Source organism: Capra hircus, chromosome 2, assembly GCF_001704415.2.
Source record: "Capra hircus breed San Clemente chromosome 2, ASM170441v1, whole genome shotgun sequence".
Lineage (NCBI taxonomy): Eukaryota > Metazoa > Chordata > Mammalia > Artiodactyla > Bovidae > Capra > Capra hircus.
This window is the reverse complement of record NC_030809.1, coordinates 19,584,461-19,601,865: the sequence shown is the minus strand read 5'-3', so window position 1 is coordinate 19,601,865 and position 17,405 is coordinate 19,584,461. Positions and strand designations below refer to the sequence as shown.

Sequence of the window (17,405 nt, the reverse complement as noted above, 5' to 3'; positions counted from 1 at the left end):
TGTTAAAGATTCGGTTCAATTCAATTCTTCATATCACTGGCATCATTTTTCTCTTTTTTCACATTTTGTCTCAAATGCCAACATTCTGTCTTAAGAAGCCACCCCCCCCACTAGTTATTTTCTATCACATTACTCTTCTTATTTTCCTCTCATCACACTCTACAGTAATCTTTTTCAAAAGGGTTTTTCCATGCACACTGTCTTTATCTCCTACTGGTGTGCAAGGTAACCCTCCAAGCTCCTCTGTCCATGGGATTTCCCACAAGAATACTGAAGTGGGTAGCCATTTCCTTCTCCAGGGGATCTTCCCGACCCAGGGATCAAACCCAGGTCTCCTCCATTTCAGGAAGATGATTTACTGTTTGAGTCACCAGGGAAGCCCAAGAGCCATGGATGCAGGCACTAAATCTTTATGTTCTTTTGTGTTTGCAGCTCCAGTGGCAATGTGTATGTATCACAGATAAGCATGCAAATATTTGTCAGGTGAAAATTTTTTTTCTTGAAGCAAACATAAATGAATATACAATATATTTCTAAAAAATTATATAAGGTGAGTGCAACATGTGAATGATCAAAATTTTCAGTTTGGTGTTTATATCTTGGTCTCCAATTATCAAAAAGTGAGATCATTGCTTTTCAATAATCTCAAAGAAGGTTGTTGAGTTAAGAACACATTGCTGTTCACCAATAGGATAATATTTTCCAAGAAATCAAGAACTGAGCTATCCTAAATCACTTAAGCTGTTTAAAATTGATATAATTCTGTACGTGGACAAATGTGATGGCCTGAAATACAATAGTAGCAGTAGTAGTGTTAGTTGCTCAGTCGTGTCTGACTTTTTGCAACCCCATGGACTGTGGCCCATCAGGCTCCTCTGTCCATGTAATTCTCCAGGCAAGAATGCTGGAGTGGATTGCCATTCCCTTCTCCAGAGGATCTTCCCAATCCTGGGAAAGAACCTGGGTCTCCTGCATTGCAGGCAGATTCCTTACTGTCTGAGCTATAGTATTTCTATTTGGGGTCTGATGGCCATGATGAATTCTGGTTTTACATAACAAAAAAGTAAGAATGTGATTTTTATTTCATTATGTTGAGCTTTTATGAAGCTTTTAGTAAGAATTATGAAAATGTCCCTCAGAGAATAACCTAAAAAATATCTTCAGGACATGACACCTCCCCACTTCCAAACAATCTAATGTGTGCCTATGTCATTTCCCTCCCTCTTGTGTATAAGTGGGTAGGAAGCCTTTCATAGGGAACTGAGCTCCATATTTAGGTATTTTGACATGTTAAATCCCCTGATAACAACCCTGAACTTAGAAAATGTGATCTAAGTATGACTAATTTCCTGCTTGCAAATCCTGAGAATTCTCTAGTTTTAATAAAATTCTCACACTGTTCATAACAGGTTTCTCTTGGGAAAAAGATCTTCTGGAATAAAAGCAACCATGTACCTTAAGCCCAAACAACAACTATAGAGTAAACATTTATTGAGTGTTTGTAATAGACTAGGTGCTGAGTTAAGAGCCTGTATACTTTTCTTTATGTAAAACTTAAGAATCTTCTGATGATGTAGTTCTTACTATTATTACCCCCTACAGGTGAGACAGAGTGCCTGAAGAATGATGGATGGAGGTTCGTAACATTGTACAGGAGGCAATGATCAAAACTATCCCCAAGAAAGAGAAATGCAAAAAGGAAAAATGGTTGTCTGAGGAGGACTTATAAATAGTTGAGAAAAGAAGAGAAGCAAGGCAAAGGAGAAAAGGAAAGATATACCCATCTGAATGCAGAGTTCCAAAGAACAGCAAAGAGAGATGAGAGAGAATTCCTAAGTGATCAATGCAAAGAAATAGAGGAAAACAATAGAATGGGAAATACTAGAGATCTCTTCAAGAAAATTAGAGATACCAAGGGAATATTTCATGCAAAGATGGGCACAATAAAGGACAGAAATGGTATGGACCTAACAGAAGCAGAAGATATTAAGAAGAGGTGGCAAGAATACATAGAAGAATTATACAAAAAAGATCTTCATGACCCAGATAACCATGATGGTGTGATCAGTCACCTAGAGCCAGACATCCTGGAGTGAGAAGGCAAGGGGGCCTTCGGAAGCATCACTATGAACATAGCTAGTGAAGGTGATGGAATTCCAGCTGAGCTATTTCAAATCCTAGAAGATAATGCTGTGAAAATGCTGCACTCAATATGCCAGAAAATTTGAAAAATCCAGGCCACAGAACTGGAAAAGATCAGATTTCATTCCAATCCCAAAGAAAGTCAATGCCAAAGAATGTTCAAACTACTGCACAATTGCACTCATCTCATATGCTAGCAAAGTAATGCTCAAAATTCTCCAAGTTAGGCTTTAACAGTACATGAACCATGAACTTCTAGATGTTCAAGCTGGATTTAGAAAAGGCAGAGAAACCAGAGATAAAATTGCCAAAATCTGTTGGATCATAGAAAAAGCAGAGAATTCCAGAAAAACATCTACTTCTGCTTCATTGACTATGCCAAAGTCTTTGACTGTGTGGATCACAACAAACTGTGGAAAGTTCTTAGAGATGGGAATACCAGACCACCTTACCTGCCTCCTGAGAAACCTGTATGCAAGTGAAGAAGCAACAGTTAGAACCGGACATGGAACAACAGACTCAGGGCTATATATTGTCACCCTGCTTATTTAACTTTTATGCAGAGAACATCATGAGAAATGCCAGGCTGGATGGAGCACAGGCTGGAATTAAGATTGCCGGGAGAAATATCAATAACCTCAGATATGCAGATGATACCACCCTTAAGGCAGAAAGTGAAGAAGAACTAAAGAGCCTTTTGATGAAAGTGAAAGAGGAGAGTGAAAAAGCTGGCTCAAAACTCAACATTCAAGAAACAAAGATTACCTCATCCAGTCCCCTCAGTTCCTGGGAAAAAGATGGGGAAACAATGGAAACAGTGATAGACTTTATTTTCTTGGGCTCCAAAACCACTGCAAATTGGTGACTGCAGCCATGAAATTAAAAGACACTTGCTTCTTGGAAGAAAAGCTATGACAAACAAACCTAGACAGTGTATTAAAAAGCAGAGACATTGCCAAGAAAGGTCTGTATAAAAGCTGTGGTTTTTCCAGTAGTCATGTGCGGATGTGAGAGTTGGACCATAAAGAAAGGTGAATGCCGAAGAATTGATGCTTTTGAGCTGTGGTGTTGAAGATTCTTGAGAGTCCCTTGGACTGCAAGAAAATCAAACCAGTTCATCCCAAAGGAAATCAGTCCTGAATATTCATTGGAAGGACTGATGTTGAAAGGTGAAACTCCAGTCCTTTGGCCACCTGATGCAAAGAGCCAACTCATTAGAAAAGTCCCTGATGCTGGGAAAGATTGAAGGCAGGAAGAGAAGAGGATGACAGAGAAAGAGGTGGTTTGATTGCATCACCAACTCAATGGACATGAGTTTGTGCAAGCTCCAGGAGCTGGGGAAGGACAGGGGAACCTGGAGTGCTGCAGTCCATGGGGTTGAAAAGAGTCTGACACAACTGAGTGACTGAACAACAGCAGGTGAGTCAGGTCTTTCCTGGTGCCTGAGTGGTGAAGAATTTGCCAGCGAAGGAGACACGGTTTGATCCCTGGGTTGGGAAGATCCACTGGAGAAGGAAATGGCAACCCATTCCAGTATTTTTGCTGGAAAATCCTAGGGACAGATTTGCCTGGTGGGCTATCACGCCCCCTGCACTGAAAGCACTTAGCCTGTAGTCTAACCCCTGGACCACAAGGGAAGTTCCTATAATTCTTTTATATTGTGCCACAAAGAAAAATATATTAAATGCTTAGTCTGGATGCTTTGAGAAAAGATTTAGCTCTCGAATTTCTAAGGCTGATGATTCTACCACGTTTTTTTCTCTTTCACTGTTGGAAAATCGAATCAGAAATCCACATCATGAGATAATATGTGTTTGGGTCATTTATTGGGAACACAAACTAATTCAGTTGGAAGCTTTATTCATGCCTATTTCCCAACCTTTTGGAACGTTCCTAGGTTGTACCTATTTTGAGTATCATTTGTGACATTTAACTCAAAATTGTAGAATGCATGGTATCTAATTTCAGTGACTGCCACTATTAGATCTGAGCCTACAACTATGAACCTTGTTGAACTACTGGTTCAAGAATGCTCCCTAGCTAGGTGATCCTCTTTTACTAAGAATCTCAGCTGGAGTTTTCAGGTCAAACACCTGGAATCCAAAACAAGTCTTTAATCACAATTGACAACTTGTCATGCATCATATTTCCCGGAGGTGATGAACACTATGGTAAGGTATGGTACTTCTGGAAGATTTTGACAAGTGTTGTCTGGAGAATTACAGATATGTAAGAACTTGTCTTCTTAGTCAGTTTGGCCTGTACTTCATTTGGTTTATGTTCTTTTGCTTGTAGGTTTTCATGCTTTTGTCCCTCTGCATTCTTCTAGGATTTAATCCAACTGGAAAGCTAAATTTTTAGCACTAAGTAGCTAAGAAAATACAACTGGAGCACCCACTGCCCATAACTTGTCAAGATGCTTTATAAAGATGGTGAGCTTTAGTACCTGAAGATGGATCCATCTGGGGGATTTCTCATTCTTGGTGGGGGTGTGAATATCCTAGGGATTTTCCAGAGCTGACAAAATTTGAGGAAGCCTGTGTTCAACTGGTTAATTGCAGCTAAACACTTAAAAATCATAAGCTCTCTGAATGATAGATGTATGTCTCTGAAAAGATAATGCAAGCTATTTCTCAATTTATGTTTCCCAAAGCCATTAGATTAATTTTTGTCTTTGTTTACTTCTGTACCTTAAAAAAAAAACTTTAAGTATGTATCAAATTTTTAAATGCTACAATGGTTTCATATTCAAGAATCCTATGAATTTGCTACAGAAAACAGGAGCTGTAAAGGAACTGATATTTCTTGAAGGTGCCTGAGAGAAATAATTACCTTCTCTCAAATTCAAAATCACTGTCACCTGCATTATGATTTTCTGGAAAAAGAACTATTGAAACAACATTCCAGTGTTTTTTTTTGCATTTATCCTACCATGATTTTGTTGAAATTTAGTCACTAAGTCGTGTCTGATTCTCTTGCAACCCCATGGTCTGTAGCCTGCCAGGCTTCTCTGATCATGGAATTTTCCACGCACAAGAACTGGAGTGAGCTGCCATTTTCTTCTTCAGGGAATCTTTCCCACCCAGGGATCAACCCATGTCTCAGGTATTATTTACCACATGCATGGAAGCCTGTATTATACTATGAATCTAAAGAGTCAGCACTGTGGGACATGGTGTCCTTACAAAGATCTTTAGAGTAAGACAAGAAAGAAAAACTCAAGAGAACCTGGGGGAAAATTACACCAAAATATTTAATGTCAGATTCCAATATTAAAACTTATTTAAATTTAGCTTTTTTTCAAGTGAACAAGTTGATGTGTTTTCTTTTTTGCTTGAAAGTTGCCATGAATTAGTTTCAAAAAGTAGCTTACTACAGGAGATTAATTTTAATGGGGAGAATGATCTCTCATTTCTTTTATTACACACAGAAATCTAATTTGTTTTAGAAATTAAAAAAAAATTTACTTCCACCTTTCTATTATATACATGCTAAGTCACTTCGTGTCTGACTCTTTGCCACCCTCTGGACTGTAGCTCACAGGCTCTTCTGTCCATAGGATTCTCCAGGCATGAATACTGGAGCGGGTTGCCATGCCTCCTCCAGGGGATCTTCCCAACCCAGGTCTGAACCCATATTTCTTATGTTTCCTGCATTGGCAGGAGGGTTCTTCACCACCAGCACCACATGGGAAAGTGTCTATTAACTCAGGGAGGCCAATGACTACCTCAGGAATTCAGTTCCTGCACCATTAAGTTCTAAGATTTAGAATAAATACTGCTTAAGGTGCAAACTGCAGTCCCATGCACCCTAGTTCGTCTAAGAGATCACTCACTCACCTGGGGTTCTGGCAGGCACTCGGGGCAGCGTCTTCACCCTGCCCTGCCTCTGGGACCTTTTCTTCTTCCAAACACCTTTCTTTTTCCTCTAGGGGGCTGCATTCGGAAATAACGTGGTCAGGTTCTCCCACACTTTCTTCTCTCTGATCTGGTTCGATCTGGATTAAAGGGACTTCCCTTGAGCAAAGTGATCGCCGGGTGTGGCTTAGAGGGACCGCATGGTGGCATGAGGGAGTTTCCTTTTTAAAATCTAAACTGCTGTGACTTGTAAGAGGAGCAGCTTTGTTTGGGGACGACCCTGGGAGATGGCTGCTTTCTGTGATTGAGTTTTTCCTCGGATAATCCACGGACTCCTGCACAAGCAGAGCTGGCCCACTTTGCACCCTGCCCGAAGCTAACCTGCCTGCACACTTTTCCACTTGCAAGGAGGGGCCCCCTGAAGCAGGTTCAGCGTCAGCCGCACCGGCATCATCCACTATAATTTTGTTCTTCCGCATGAGAGCCTCGATTGAGTTTGCCCACGTCTCGTGAATTAACATGTTTGTGATGTGGTCAGCCCCACCTCTGCGATACAGGCAAGAGTCAGATTTGCAGAGACCCGAGGAGGAAGCGCCGCCAACTGGCTGGACGCTGAGGAAGTCTTGCTGGCTGTGTTGAGAAAAGCCGTCTAAGGAGTTGGCTTTGATGGGCACGTTCACCGTGAGCCTGGCGCCCGGGGATCTGCCGTCGGGCACAGACGACTGTCTGTAGTACAAGGGGGACCGCAGAGAAGGCGAGAGCAAGCCAGTGGTCCAGTCCTGGCTGCCTCGCCTGGAGGAGGGGCTGTCTTTGCCCTCTCGTTCAATGTCCCTCAGCATGTACCTGTAGAACTCCTCGGTGATGCTCTCGGTGCTGGACTGCTTCGAGGGACAGCTTGGCTTCACACTTAGGTGGTCATTTTTCCGGCAGGCCTGTTGCACAGCTGAGTTCAGGATGCTGCTGGCATTCTTGCCTGCGTAGTAATCCAGCAGTAACTCGAAGCCTCTTCCTTCATTTTCCATCTGGTTCACCATGAACCTGGAAAACTCATCGGTGATGCTCTCGCAGCTCGACTGCTTGGAGACGGAGCTGGCCCGGCTAACTGGCTGACTCAGGGTACTCATTAAACCCAGGCTGTTCACATAGGCCCGGGTGTTAGAGTCCTCCTCTGGAATGCTCTCGCAGCTGGAGGCCTTCAGGCGGTTCCACCTGTCCCCACCCAGTAACCGACTCCGGGGGTAGCCCTGGGCTTGCCAGACACCGTCCACCAAAGAGAACTCTGTGAGGTTCATGATCTTGGCTGCCACTTCGTTTGCAAAAATACTGACAGAGTCTGGGATGTCCTCGAGGTTCATGGACTCGTCCACCACCCTGTTCATCAGCTTCTCTTTCAGTTCCGGGTGCTCATCGGTTTTCCTCTTGATCTCGCTGAGTCGCGGGGGCTTGTGTTTCCTCACAGTGGCCCCGCTGGCCTGGCTCTCTTTCTTCCTCTTCAAGGATCGGCAGGAGATGTTGGGGGTAACCAGAAACTCATTCCCTCTTTTCCATGCACAGAACCAGGGTTGTTTTCCATTGGAGTTGTCAAGGCAAATCGCTGCGATTTCCGTTGCCATGGAGACGATCGTCTCTGCTAATTCTTCTGCAAAGTCTGCAATGCAGTATATGTCTGGGTCTTTTTCTGGTAGTGTGGATTGAGCAGGAAGCAGCAAATCATCCCCCAACAAAGACGGGCAAACTTGAACTTCATTGTTTAGAGGCAAGGCGCCGTTGTACTTTTCTTGAGCATTTGCAATGATGCTGTCCTCAGTGTCCTGAGAACTGGTGCTGTACTTGCCAACTGCTGGTGTCATTTCTTCCTCTGGAGGGGTTCTGCATTCATTCTCATTATCACTGGGTGGTGGAGGAGGGTTTTTCATATCCTCCACCACCGATCCTTTCAGATATATTTCCTCTGGAGGTGTTTTAGCAGACATGGTGGTACTGCAGGATAATTCAGATCGCTGTGTGGGGATCTGGGAAAGACCTAACTGTGCTGAACCCTTGCTATCTTGCTTCAGATGTCCAGCATCTACGAGATCATTGATAACAGGACTGCTGATATGCAGGTTGCTAAGTGGGTGGCAACTGGAGTATTCAGCGGCTTTTGCCCATGCTGGACAAATGGCTTGATCAGTTGGCTGGAAGTCTGGTTCGGTTTCCCTCCATTTCATGGTCTCTTTAGAAAGGACAGGGGGACATCCCTCAAGCTGTACAAGGTGGCTTATCTTCTTGAATGTGAAGCGTACCACATTGAAGAGCAGCTGATTTACACTTTCCATTAAGGATTCCAAGGTTTCAGATGAGTCCCTGTCATCACTGGGCTCTATTATTTTATTTTTCTGGTGAATTTCATCAATGGAATGCTTCAGGATAACATTAGACAGGGTCTGTGCCAGTTCATTCCCAAGGGCATTTTCTGAGCACAAGGTCTGAGGCTTTGAAACAGCTTCTACGATCCTCCTATTCACTGACTCCATGAGGTCTCCGATGCTGCTGTAGGCATTAGGTCTTGTTAAGACCAAGGCAACCTCCTTGAGCAAGGCCTCTGCAATGGCTTCATTCCCCAGCTCCATGCTCTTCTCTGTCACCAAACCACAAAGTGAGGGGATGGCTGCAGGGGCCTCCACTGCAGACAGGAAGCCACCGGAAGCCACTGGGCACTTCACCTCTCCCATTTCCCCCAGGCCACAGACAGCAACAGCACTGGCCACCTGAGTCATGCCGCACAAAGCAGACGGAAACGAGTATTCACTGAGGGAGGGATCCTTGAGTACTTGAGAGGCCTGAGTGTGCACTGGCTCATCACCTCCCAGTGGATGGTGTGAAACCAGGGGTTCTTGCTCCATTTTGAATCTTTCTGTGGCTTGGGGACTGGAAATGGTTCCAATAACAGTGGCTGCACAAGCTAATGCTACTTCTAGAGCACTCTGGGGGTGTCTGCTGGAGTTCTCTCCAGAAGGGACGCCTGAAGTTTCACTGGAGACTTCTGTCTCAGGCCACGAGGGGATGCCTGGCTCAGGGCCAGCATCACTGCCTTCTGGACTCTGGACAATGACAATTTTGGGGAGCTCGTTCCATGACTGAGGTACCACGGTATCTTCTGTGGAAGAGCCGCTGGGGAGCAGAGGACTTCCTACAGACACACTGACTGCAGATTCCTGGGGGAGGGCAGGCTGAGACTTAGAGAGGCGAATAAATGCATCTTGCAGCACAGATTCCGCTAAATTCGTGGCATACTCGCCTGTGGTGGCTTCTCCATCCTGTAAGGGAAGAAGAGAGCTTGTGTGGCCTTCATGGTCTCCTGGGTCTAAATTGCTGTCATGCTCAGAGAAAGTCCCACATGCAGAAGGTCCGTCCCTCTTAACCATCTTTGAGAAATAAGCATTGCCTGAAATACATAGTGCCTGTGGTTTTTCCTCTTGACTTTTACACTTTTCTGAATAATAATCCTTTGTGGCTGACTGCTCATTCCCCACAGCTTCACCTTTCCACTTTGATATCTCGGCTGAAGGATCTAGACGCTGCAGACTTGTGTATTCTGCCACTCTTCCCAGCGATCCTTCTGTTTTAACCAGTGGTGTATGATATTTGCTAACATACTTGTCTTCCAATGTATAAAGTAATTTTTCCTTGCTGTAATTCCATTCCTCCTTAGTGGTTTCCTTTTGCTTTTTATTTTCCAAGATACTGGTTGAGACATTTATATTTTCATAACCTGGTGAAGAGAAAATGATACTACTTATTTATTTCATTTAAGTAAAAATATTATTTATTTTTTCAGTTTTGATCATCTGCCTTTATTCTGTTTTTTGCAATTCTGAGTACTTTTTTTTTTATTGGAGTACAGTTGATTTACATTGCTGTGTTAGTTTTAGGTACACAGAAAAGTGAATCAATTATATACATTTATATATATATATATATATATATATATATATATCTCCACTCATTTTTAGATTTTTCCCATGTAGGTCATTACAAAGTATTGAATATAGTTCCCTATGCTATCCAGTAGGTTCTTATTAGTTATCTATTTTATATACAGTAGTGTGTATATGGGGCTTCCCGGGTGGCTCAGCTGGTAAAGAATCCGCCTGCAATGCAGGAGACCCTGGTTCAATTCCTGAGTTGGGAAGTTCCCCTGAAGAAGGGAGAGGCCACCCACTCCAGCATTTTTGGGCCTACCTGGTGACTCAGATGGTAAAGAGCCCAACTGCAATGCGGGAGACCTAGGTTCGATCCCTGGGTTGGGAAGATCCTCTGAAGGAGGGCACAGAAACCTACTCCAGTATTCTTCCCTGGAGAATCCCGAGGACAGAGGAGCCTGGCTGGCTACAGCTCATGGGGTTGCAAAGAGTTGGACACGCCTGAGCAACTACGTACAGCACAGCACAGTGTGTATACGTCTCTCCCAATCTCCCAGCCCGCCCCCCGACCACTTCTACCTGGTAATCATGAGTCTGTTTTCTACATCTGTGACTCTATTTCTGTTTTATAAATAAGTTCATTTGTACTATTTTTTTAGAGAAAAGAGAACAAACAAAACCCAAAGTTAGTAGAAGGAAAGAAATCATAAAGATCAGAGCAGATATAAATGGAACAGAGACAAAAAGAAAAAAAAAACATAAAAACCCATAATTCGAGAAGTTACATGCACCATTACTTTTTAGACAGCAGGTTCACATGAGTCTAAAATAATCTTTATTTCCAAAAATGCCTTTATTAAAGGATTAGTTATCTTTTTTTCTGTTTTTTTCTTTTTTTGGAAATAGTATTTTGAATATTTCTTCAAGAAATATGAATCTGAAAAAGCTTTTGAGTTTCATTGTGAACTGCCCTCAACAGACTGGCTTTCAATGTGGTGTACAAATGCCAGTGCTAGAGTGGAAGAGGGCATTTGGGAGCTGAGGGCTGGTCACCGTGCTTTGGCGAGAAAGTAACCAAGACAACTGTGTCTTGCAGCTGCCCAGTGGGTACAAAGGAAGAAGGCAGAATATGCAGGATATCGAGGGCCTTGTTGAGAGAGTTTCTCTGAAGCTGGCATAGGATGTGCCCCAGGGACAGTGAGAACAAAATCTGGAGTAGCCCTTTCTCTTTGGGGAAGAGTAACTCATTGTTCACTGAGCTCTATTAATGAGTCAAAAGAAAAAATTGATAAACACATGCTAAGCACTTTTCTGGGTTACTTCCTCCTGTCCTGGAAAAATAACCATGCTGGCTCAGTCATGTCCGAATCTTTTGTGACCCCCACGGACTGGAGCCTGTCAGGCTCCTCTGTCCATGGGATTTCCCAGGCAAGAATACTGGACTGGGTTGCCGTTTCCTCCTCCAGGGGATCTTTCCAACCCAGGGATCTAACACGCGTCTCCTGTGGCTCCTGCATAGGTAGGCAGATTCTTTACCATTGAGCCACTTGGAAAGCCCAGAAATGTAACAAATATGTATTTTAAATGGCTAAATATAATACATATAATAGTTCTAGGGGCACTGTTATACTCCCAAATTATGGATAAGGAAACTGGAGCTGAGAAAGACTTAGATCACTGGCCCCAGCTTTCACAGACGCAAAGAGGCAGCGCTCGGATTCAGGCCAATCTCACTCAGCCTCAGCTAACAGATGGCTTTAATGGAAATCTTAGGGAAATTAACTTTCCTCCAAGTGATAGTCTCCATCTTTTGGCAGGCAGGAAGATTTTGTTTTAAAACAGAGATTTCCTTCAGCATCCCTAAGGCATCTTTACGGAGAACGGGGCCATCTAACCATTAAATCTGTTAAAGTGCCTCCATCAGCATCCTCACTAGTGTTTTCTTATTCTCTCTCCCTCCTGAAACTTCTTACATGAAGATTGTGATGCGTCAGCCAAACTGACGTGGCCTGAAACTTTTCTGAAATGTAACCAAGACATTTTTATAGGGTGACTAATTTCAGGATGCACATTCATTTTACAGGAAAGTTCTCACCGTTCCTATACTCTTCCACTTCACTTTCCTCCTCCAAGTGCTCGGATGCAGTGAGAAAGTCTTCTTCAATTGAAGACAAGGAACAGTTCGTGTCATCCTCCACTTTCAAGACGTTTGTCTCAAGGTGGAGCTGCCGCTCCTGTACCAGTTCCAGACCAATCAAAAATTTGTTGATTTCAAAGATGATGCAGTTGGTACTGTTTGGTCTGTTCCCTCTTGCACACTGGACCAAGCAGACATCTGACATCCAAGGACACTGCAAGTAGAGAGAGAAAAAGGAATTTGTTAAAAACAACAACAACAAAAAAAAAACCACGGAGATTCTTGGGGGACGCTAGTGGTAAAGGATCCACCTGCCAATGCATGAGATGTAAGAGACACGAGTTTGATCCCTGGGTCAGGAAGATCCCCTGGAGAAAGAAATGGCAACTCACTCCAATGTTCTTGTCTGGAGAATCCCATGGACAGAGAAGCCTGGTGGGCTACAGTCTGTGGGGTTGCAAAGAGTCTGACACAACACCACATACACACACACACACACACGAGAAAATATAAAATCCGACCTTTCTTCTATTAGTCTCTCCCATTAGAAGGAATGGTGACCTTTAAAGTACTTGGAATAACTTCAGGGCGTATATTGATGAACTGCTTGAAAAAATTCAAATGGTGCTTTGGAACACAGGGTATCTAGGAGAAAAGTTGACTAGTTGTATCACATATTTTTGTTCTCTCCTGTCTAGGTGAAAATTGCACTGGGCAAAGTTTAGCAGGCACAGAGGACCTCACTCAAAGCTTTTAAAAGAAGAGAAGGAGGCCAGAACTGAGTTGGATCACAACTCCAATGAAATAAAAAAAAAAGGCAATAGGGTTTTGAAGAACTGGTACAGGAGGACTGAAGTCCATCTCTGTTTGCTTAGGAAAAGGAAACTTCTTCTATCTTCTTGGCTGGAGATAGTTTTGTAAATTGGAGCAAAGTGCCTGCAGAAGTTAGCCTCCCATCCTTCCAAAGACATAGGGACACTAACTCCTTTGATGACATTTCCAAGAGATGGGTCCAAGGTCCTTGAGAAAGACCTTCTTGGGTGGTACAGTATCAAAAGGCTTTTTAAAATGATTTATATCTCATTGGGGCAGAGAAGCAATTTATAAAAATAAGTTCTCCAAAATCAATATTCTAAGAAAAGGGAAGTGTAGGGCCCAGAGTTAGGAATAAGGCTGCCTAAAATTTAATAAAGCTGAGGGGAAAGTTAAGATTGTCTTGGGTGCTCCTTTTGATTAAATGATTTCCAGGTTCTCAGACCAATATTTTTTCTGCCTTGGTGATATTCAGTACAACCTCTCTGCTAGTATTTTACACAGACGGAAAGTGTTCTATCAACTATGGTTATATTTTATAATTTGTAGTGTTCATTTGAAGAAGCAGCCAAAATGAGATGTAAGAAAATCCAATGAAAGTGATCAAATTCTCTCTAAAGGCCAGGTTTATGGGCCAGCAGTGAGGGAGGCAGGGACACTGGAGAGTGTCCCACGGAGACCTGCTAATTCTCCTCAGTTCCAAGGCTACAGACTGCCTCCCCATTCTCCACCGCACATTTTTACCACTCACAATGTCGTTCGTTAGAATTACAGTACAAAGTCTCAGTGGCCCTTGCACAGGTTACTAGTAAGTCCCAGATATGTCTTGTGCGTTGGGGTTTTCATCTTTGTAAGAGGAACAATATAATGATTTCTAGCAATTTTTAAGAGAAAGTTATTTGCATAGAAACAACAGTGGGCAAAGGGAAGCTAAATAAACTTATCTCAAGATGGAATTTAAAATGCTTGGGAGTATTTTATGTCTACATGTTCCTCTTGTAAAAAGAGATTATTTAAAACATATGCTTATCTCTGGTTGGAGGTAATTAGGTCTCATCCTAGTTATCTTGCCAGTTTGAAATGCTTGAGTTTGAATGTAGATATCTGAATGTATTATATATATGTATATAAGTATATATATGTGTGTGTGCGAGTGGTGAGGACGCATACATGCAGAAGAACACATACACACAGATATTCATATTGTATCTCTGAAAGCAGTACATCTTTTTTTGTGTAAATATCATTTATCAATCTCTTTGATTGAACACTATATATAATTAGAGTAATTCTAGGACAGATGATTATAAAATGAAAAATTCAATCATTCTCTGAGTCCAGGGCTCCCTAGAAGGCTCAAAAATAAGATTTATCCATGTGCTTAAGTGACTGGGTCTTTTCTCAAGGAAGGTGGCCCATAACTTTGCTTTTCAAAATGCGGTTTGTGTACTACCAGCCTTAGTATCACATGGGAGCCTGATAGAAATATATAACCTCAGACTCCACCCAGAACTGTCACATCAGAATCTACATTTTCAAGAAAACTTTTGGTGATTCCTACATGCATTAACTTTTGAGAAGTACTGGTCTATAGATTCTGTGAAATTCACAAAGAATCTGTGATCCCCCAAATGGTGAGGACCCACTGCTATAGAGTAATGGTGGCTAACTTGATTACTTTTCTTTCCACTGAATTCAGAAGTAAGACAATAAAGTAAAATTTGCCAGATATTTTCTGAGGCCTATTATATGCAAGATATGCTGAGAAGTACAAGTTCTGTTCAGTTCAGTTGCTTAGTCTTGTCCAACTCTTTGCGACCGCATGGACTGCAGCACACCAGGCTTCCCTGTCCATCACCAACTCTCAGAGCTTGCTCAAACTCATTCCCATAGACTTGGTGATGCCATCCAACCATCTCATCCTCTGTCATCCCCTTCTCCTCCCACCTTCAACCTTTCCCAGCATCAGGGTCTTTTCCAGTGAGTTGGCTCTTTGCATCAGGTGGCCGAAGTATTCAACTTCAGTATCAGTCCTTCCAATGAATATTCAGGACTGATTTCCTTTAGGACTGACTGGTTTGATCTCCTTGCAGTCCAAGGGACTCTCAAGAGTCTTCTCCAACACCACAGTTCAAAAGCATCAGTGCTTCAACTCTCAGCTTTCTTTATGGTCCAACTCTCATATCCATACATGACCACTGAAAAAACCCTAACTTTGACTAGATGGACCTTTGTCGGCGAAGTAATGTCTCTGCTTTTTAATATACTGTCTAGGTTTGTCATAGATTTTCTTCTATGAGAAGGAGGTACAAACACGAAGCAAATAATTACTCTAGGGAATACGGTACAATATATTCCCAGTAGATCACATAGGAATAAAAATCATTACAAAGCTGAACCATATGAAATTGCCACGTATACAGATTAAAAGGATTGGTTATTTTATATCATTTAGACTAAATATAAATAATATAAGGTGAAATGGGACAGAAATCAAAAGGAATGTTAACAAAGTAATATAAGCAGTTAAGTCATACTTCAAGATAGATTTAGGGAAAGGATGTTACTAAACATGCGATGTTACACAGATGTGGTACCCTTAGGAAGAAACTATATTTTGTTTACAATCTTCTTGAAAGTAAATAAACATCCTGGATGTCTTAGGTACATGATGGCAAACAGTAGAGGCTGGAAAATAATGGGAGATACACCAAGGGGGAAAGGGCTATGGGTGGGAGGAATTGGGAGACTGGGATTGACACATACTGATACTATGTATAAAATAGACTACTAAGAAGAATACGCTGAATAGCACAGGGAACGCTATTCAGTGCATTGTGGTGACCTAAATGGAAAGGAAATCCAAAAGAGAGGGGATACAGGTATTAACATTTGTATGGCTGATTCACTTTGCTGTACAGTAGAAACTAATAACAGCAGGGTAAAGAAACTATACTCCAATAAAAATTAATTTAAAATAGTGGCAGATATTAGTATATGATTTTTATAATAGTCTAGTAGGTGCTTTGTATATCTTATTGCCTCTAACGTTAACCATTTTCTACAAGGTTGCTGGTGCTACTTCTCTATTACAGATAGAGGCACAGAAAGGCCAACTGATTCTTTTTATACAAAATTTTTTATTGGAGTCTAGTTGCTTTACAGTGTTGTGTTAGTTGCTGCTGTACAGCCGAGTGAGTCAAGTTATGCATACATATATCCCCTCTGTTTTGGATTTCCTTCCCATTCAGGTCGCCACAGAGACCTGAGTAGAGTTCTCATTAGTTATTGATTTTATACATAGCATCAATTGTGCATGTGTATCAATCTCTGTCTCTCCATTCATCCAAGTCACAGGAATATAAAGGGGAAGAACCACCGCTGCAGTTCAGGTCTGCTGGACTCCAGTTCCTGTGTTTTTTTCCAACTCTCCTCATGGAGAGTTTAATTAGAAATCATAACTAATAGGTCTGGTGCAGAAACCACTCTTAAAACTTAGGTTTGAAAAAATACGTTTGGTTATCATGGCTTTGCCTAATATAAATAGACAGCACTTAGGTCCACTTCCATATTCTCTTTTCAGACAATTAATTTTCTCACCAAAGAAATGTGTTATTAGATTGACTGGGAATAATCTTGTTCTAGTCTTGAGGAGCAAATTGTAACGGGCTGTGTGTAGATTTTCACTGAGCATCTGAAGTATGGAAAGAAATAGTGGGTGGCCCACTAAACGTTTTTTTATATTTTGAAGGATTAAAGAATAAAAGAAGATTTAAAAACTTTCCAGCAAAACTAAAACACAGGAAGAACAATTTATAGAGGAAAATAAATGCTCATTATTTTAGTCTGTAGTTATCAATCACTATTCACATATCTTATGTGAGAACATTCACAGACTTTTATACAGTATGTCTTTAGAAATTATATGTAAATTGGTTAAAAATTTAAAATGTTAAAGTTTCCTTCAGCATTATAATTTATTTATTTAATAATAACGAACATTAGTTTAATAGATTGAATGATAATAGTATTTTAAACTCTATTTTCAGTAACATTCTTTTCTTCTGGGAACTTCATTTTGGGCCTAGGAAACTCCATTTTCATCTTTGGGACTGCTATCCTGTATTTATTAGCTTGGCTGGTTTGATATAGCCTAAAAAATAAATAGCATCCAGAAAGAAGAAATTATGCCATTTTGGCATCACATGGTATGAATTAGAATTTTGCTATTTTTTCCTGAAACAGAAGACAATTCTGGTTTTGATTACTCAGTAGATTAGTAGAAAACCAAGCTAACCAACCAATGCCTGGTGTCTCTGCTCTAGTTAAAGTGCAACTTAGTACCATAAACTTGAGAAGATAATATATGTTGGAAATCAGTGTAAGGGAAACTCTGTCAAACTTTAAGGGGTAATATTTAAAAGAAGTAAAGTCTATTATAGGATACAAAGACGTTTAGATTCACATGCTATGGGAGTCTACATATTGCATTCATTTGGGCCTCTTACTGGTTTGTGCCAAGAGCTGAACACAGATAACTTACTAGTGAAT

General features: G+C 41.5%; 1 protein-coding gene across 3 annotated transcripts in view; it reads right to left on the bottom strand.

Moving 5' to 3' along the window:
- SPHKAP (SPHK1 interactor, AKAP domain containing) overlaps positions 1-17,405 on the bottom strand; it is a 193,198-nt gene that overhangs the window by 22,519 nt on the left and 153,274 nt on the right. For all 3 annotated transcript variants that reach the window (XM_013973104.2, XM_018058678.1, XM_013973111.2), the window contains exons 6-7: positions 12,000-12,255; positions 5,982-9,753 (exon numbers count right to left, since the gene is read on the bottom strand). In XM_013973104.2, the coding sequence (XP_013828558.2) occupies positions 5,982-9,753; positions 12,000-12,255 (4,028 nt within the window). The remainder of the gene's footprint in view (positions 1-5,981; positions 9,754-11,999; positions 12,256-17,405) is intronic.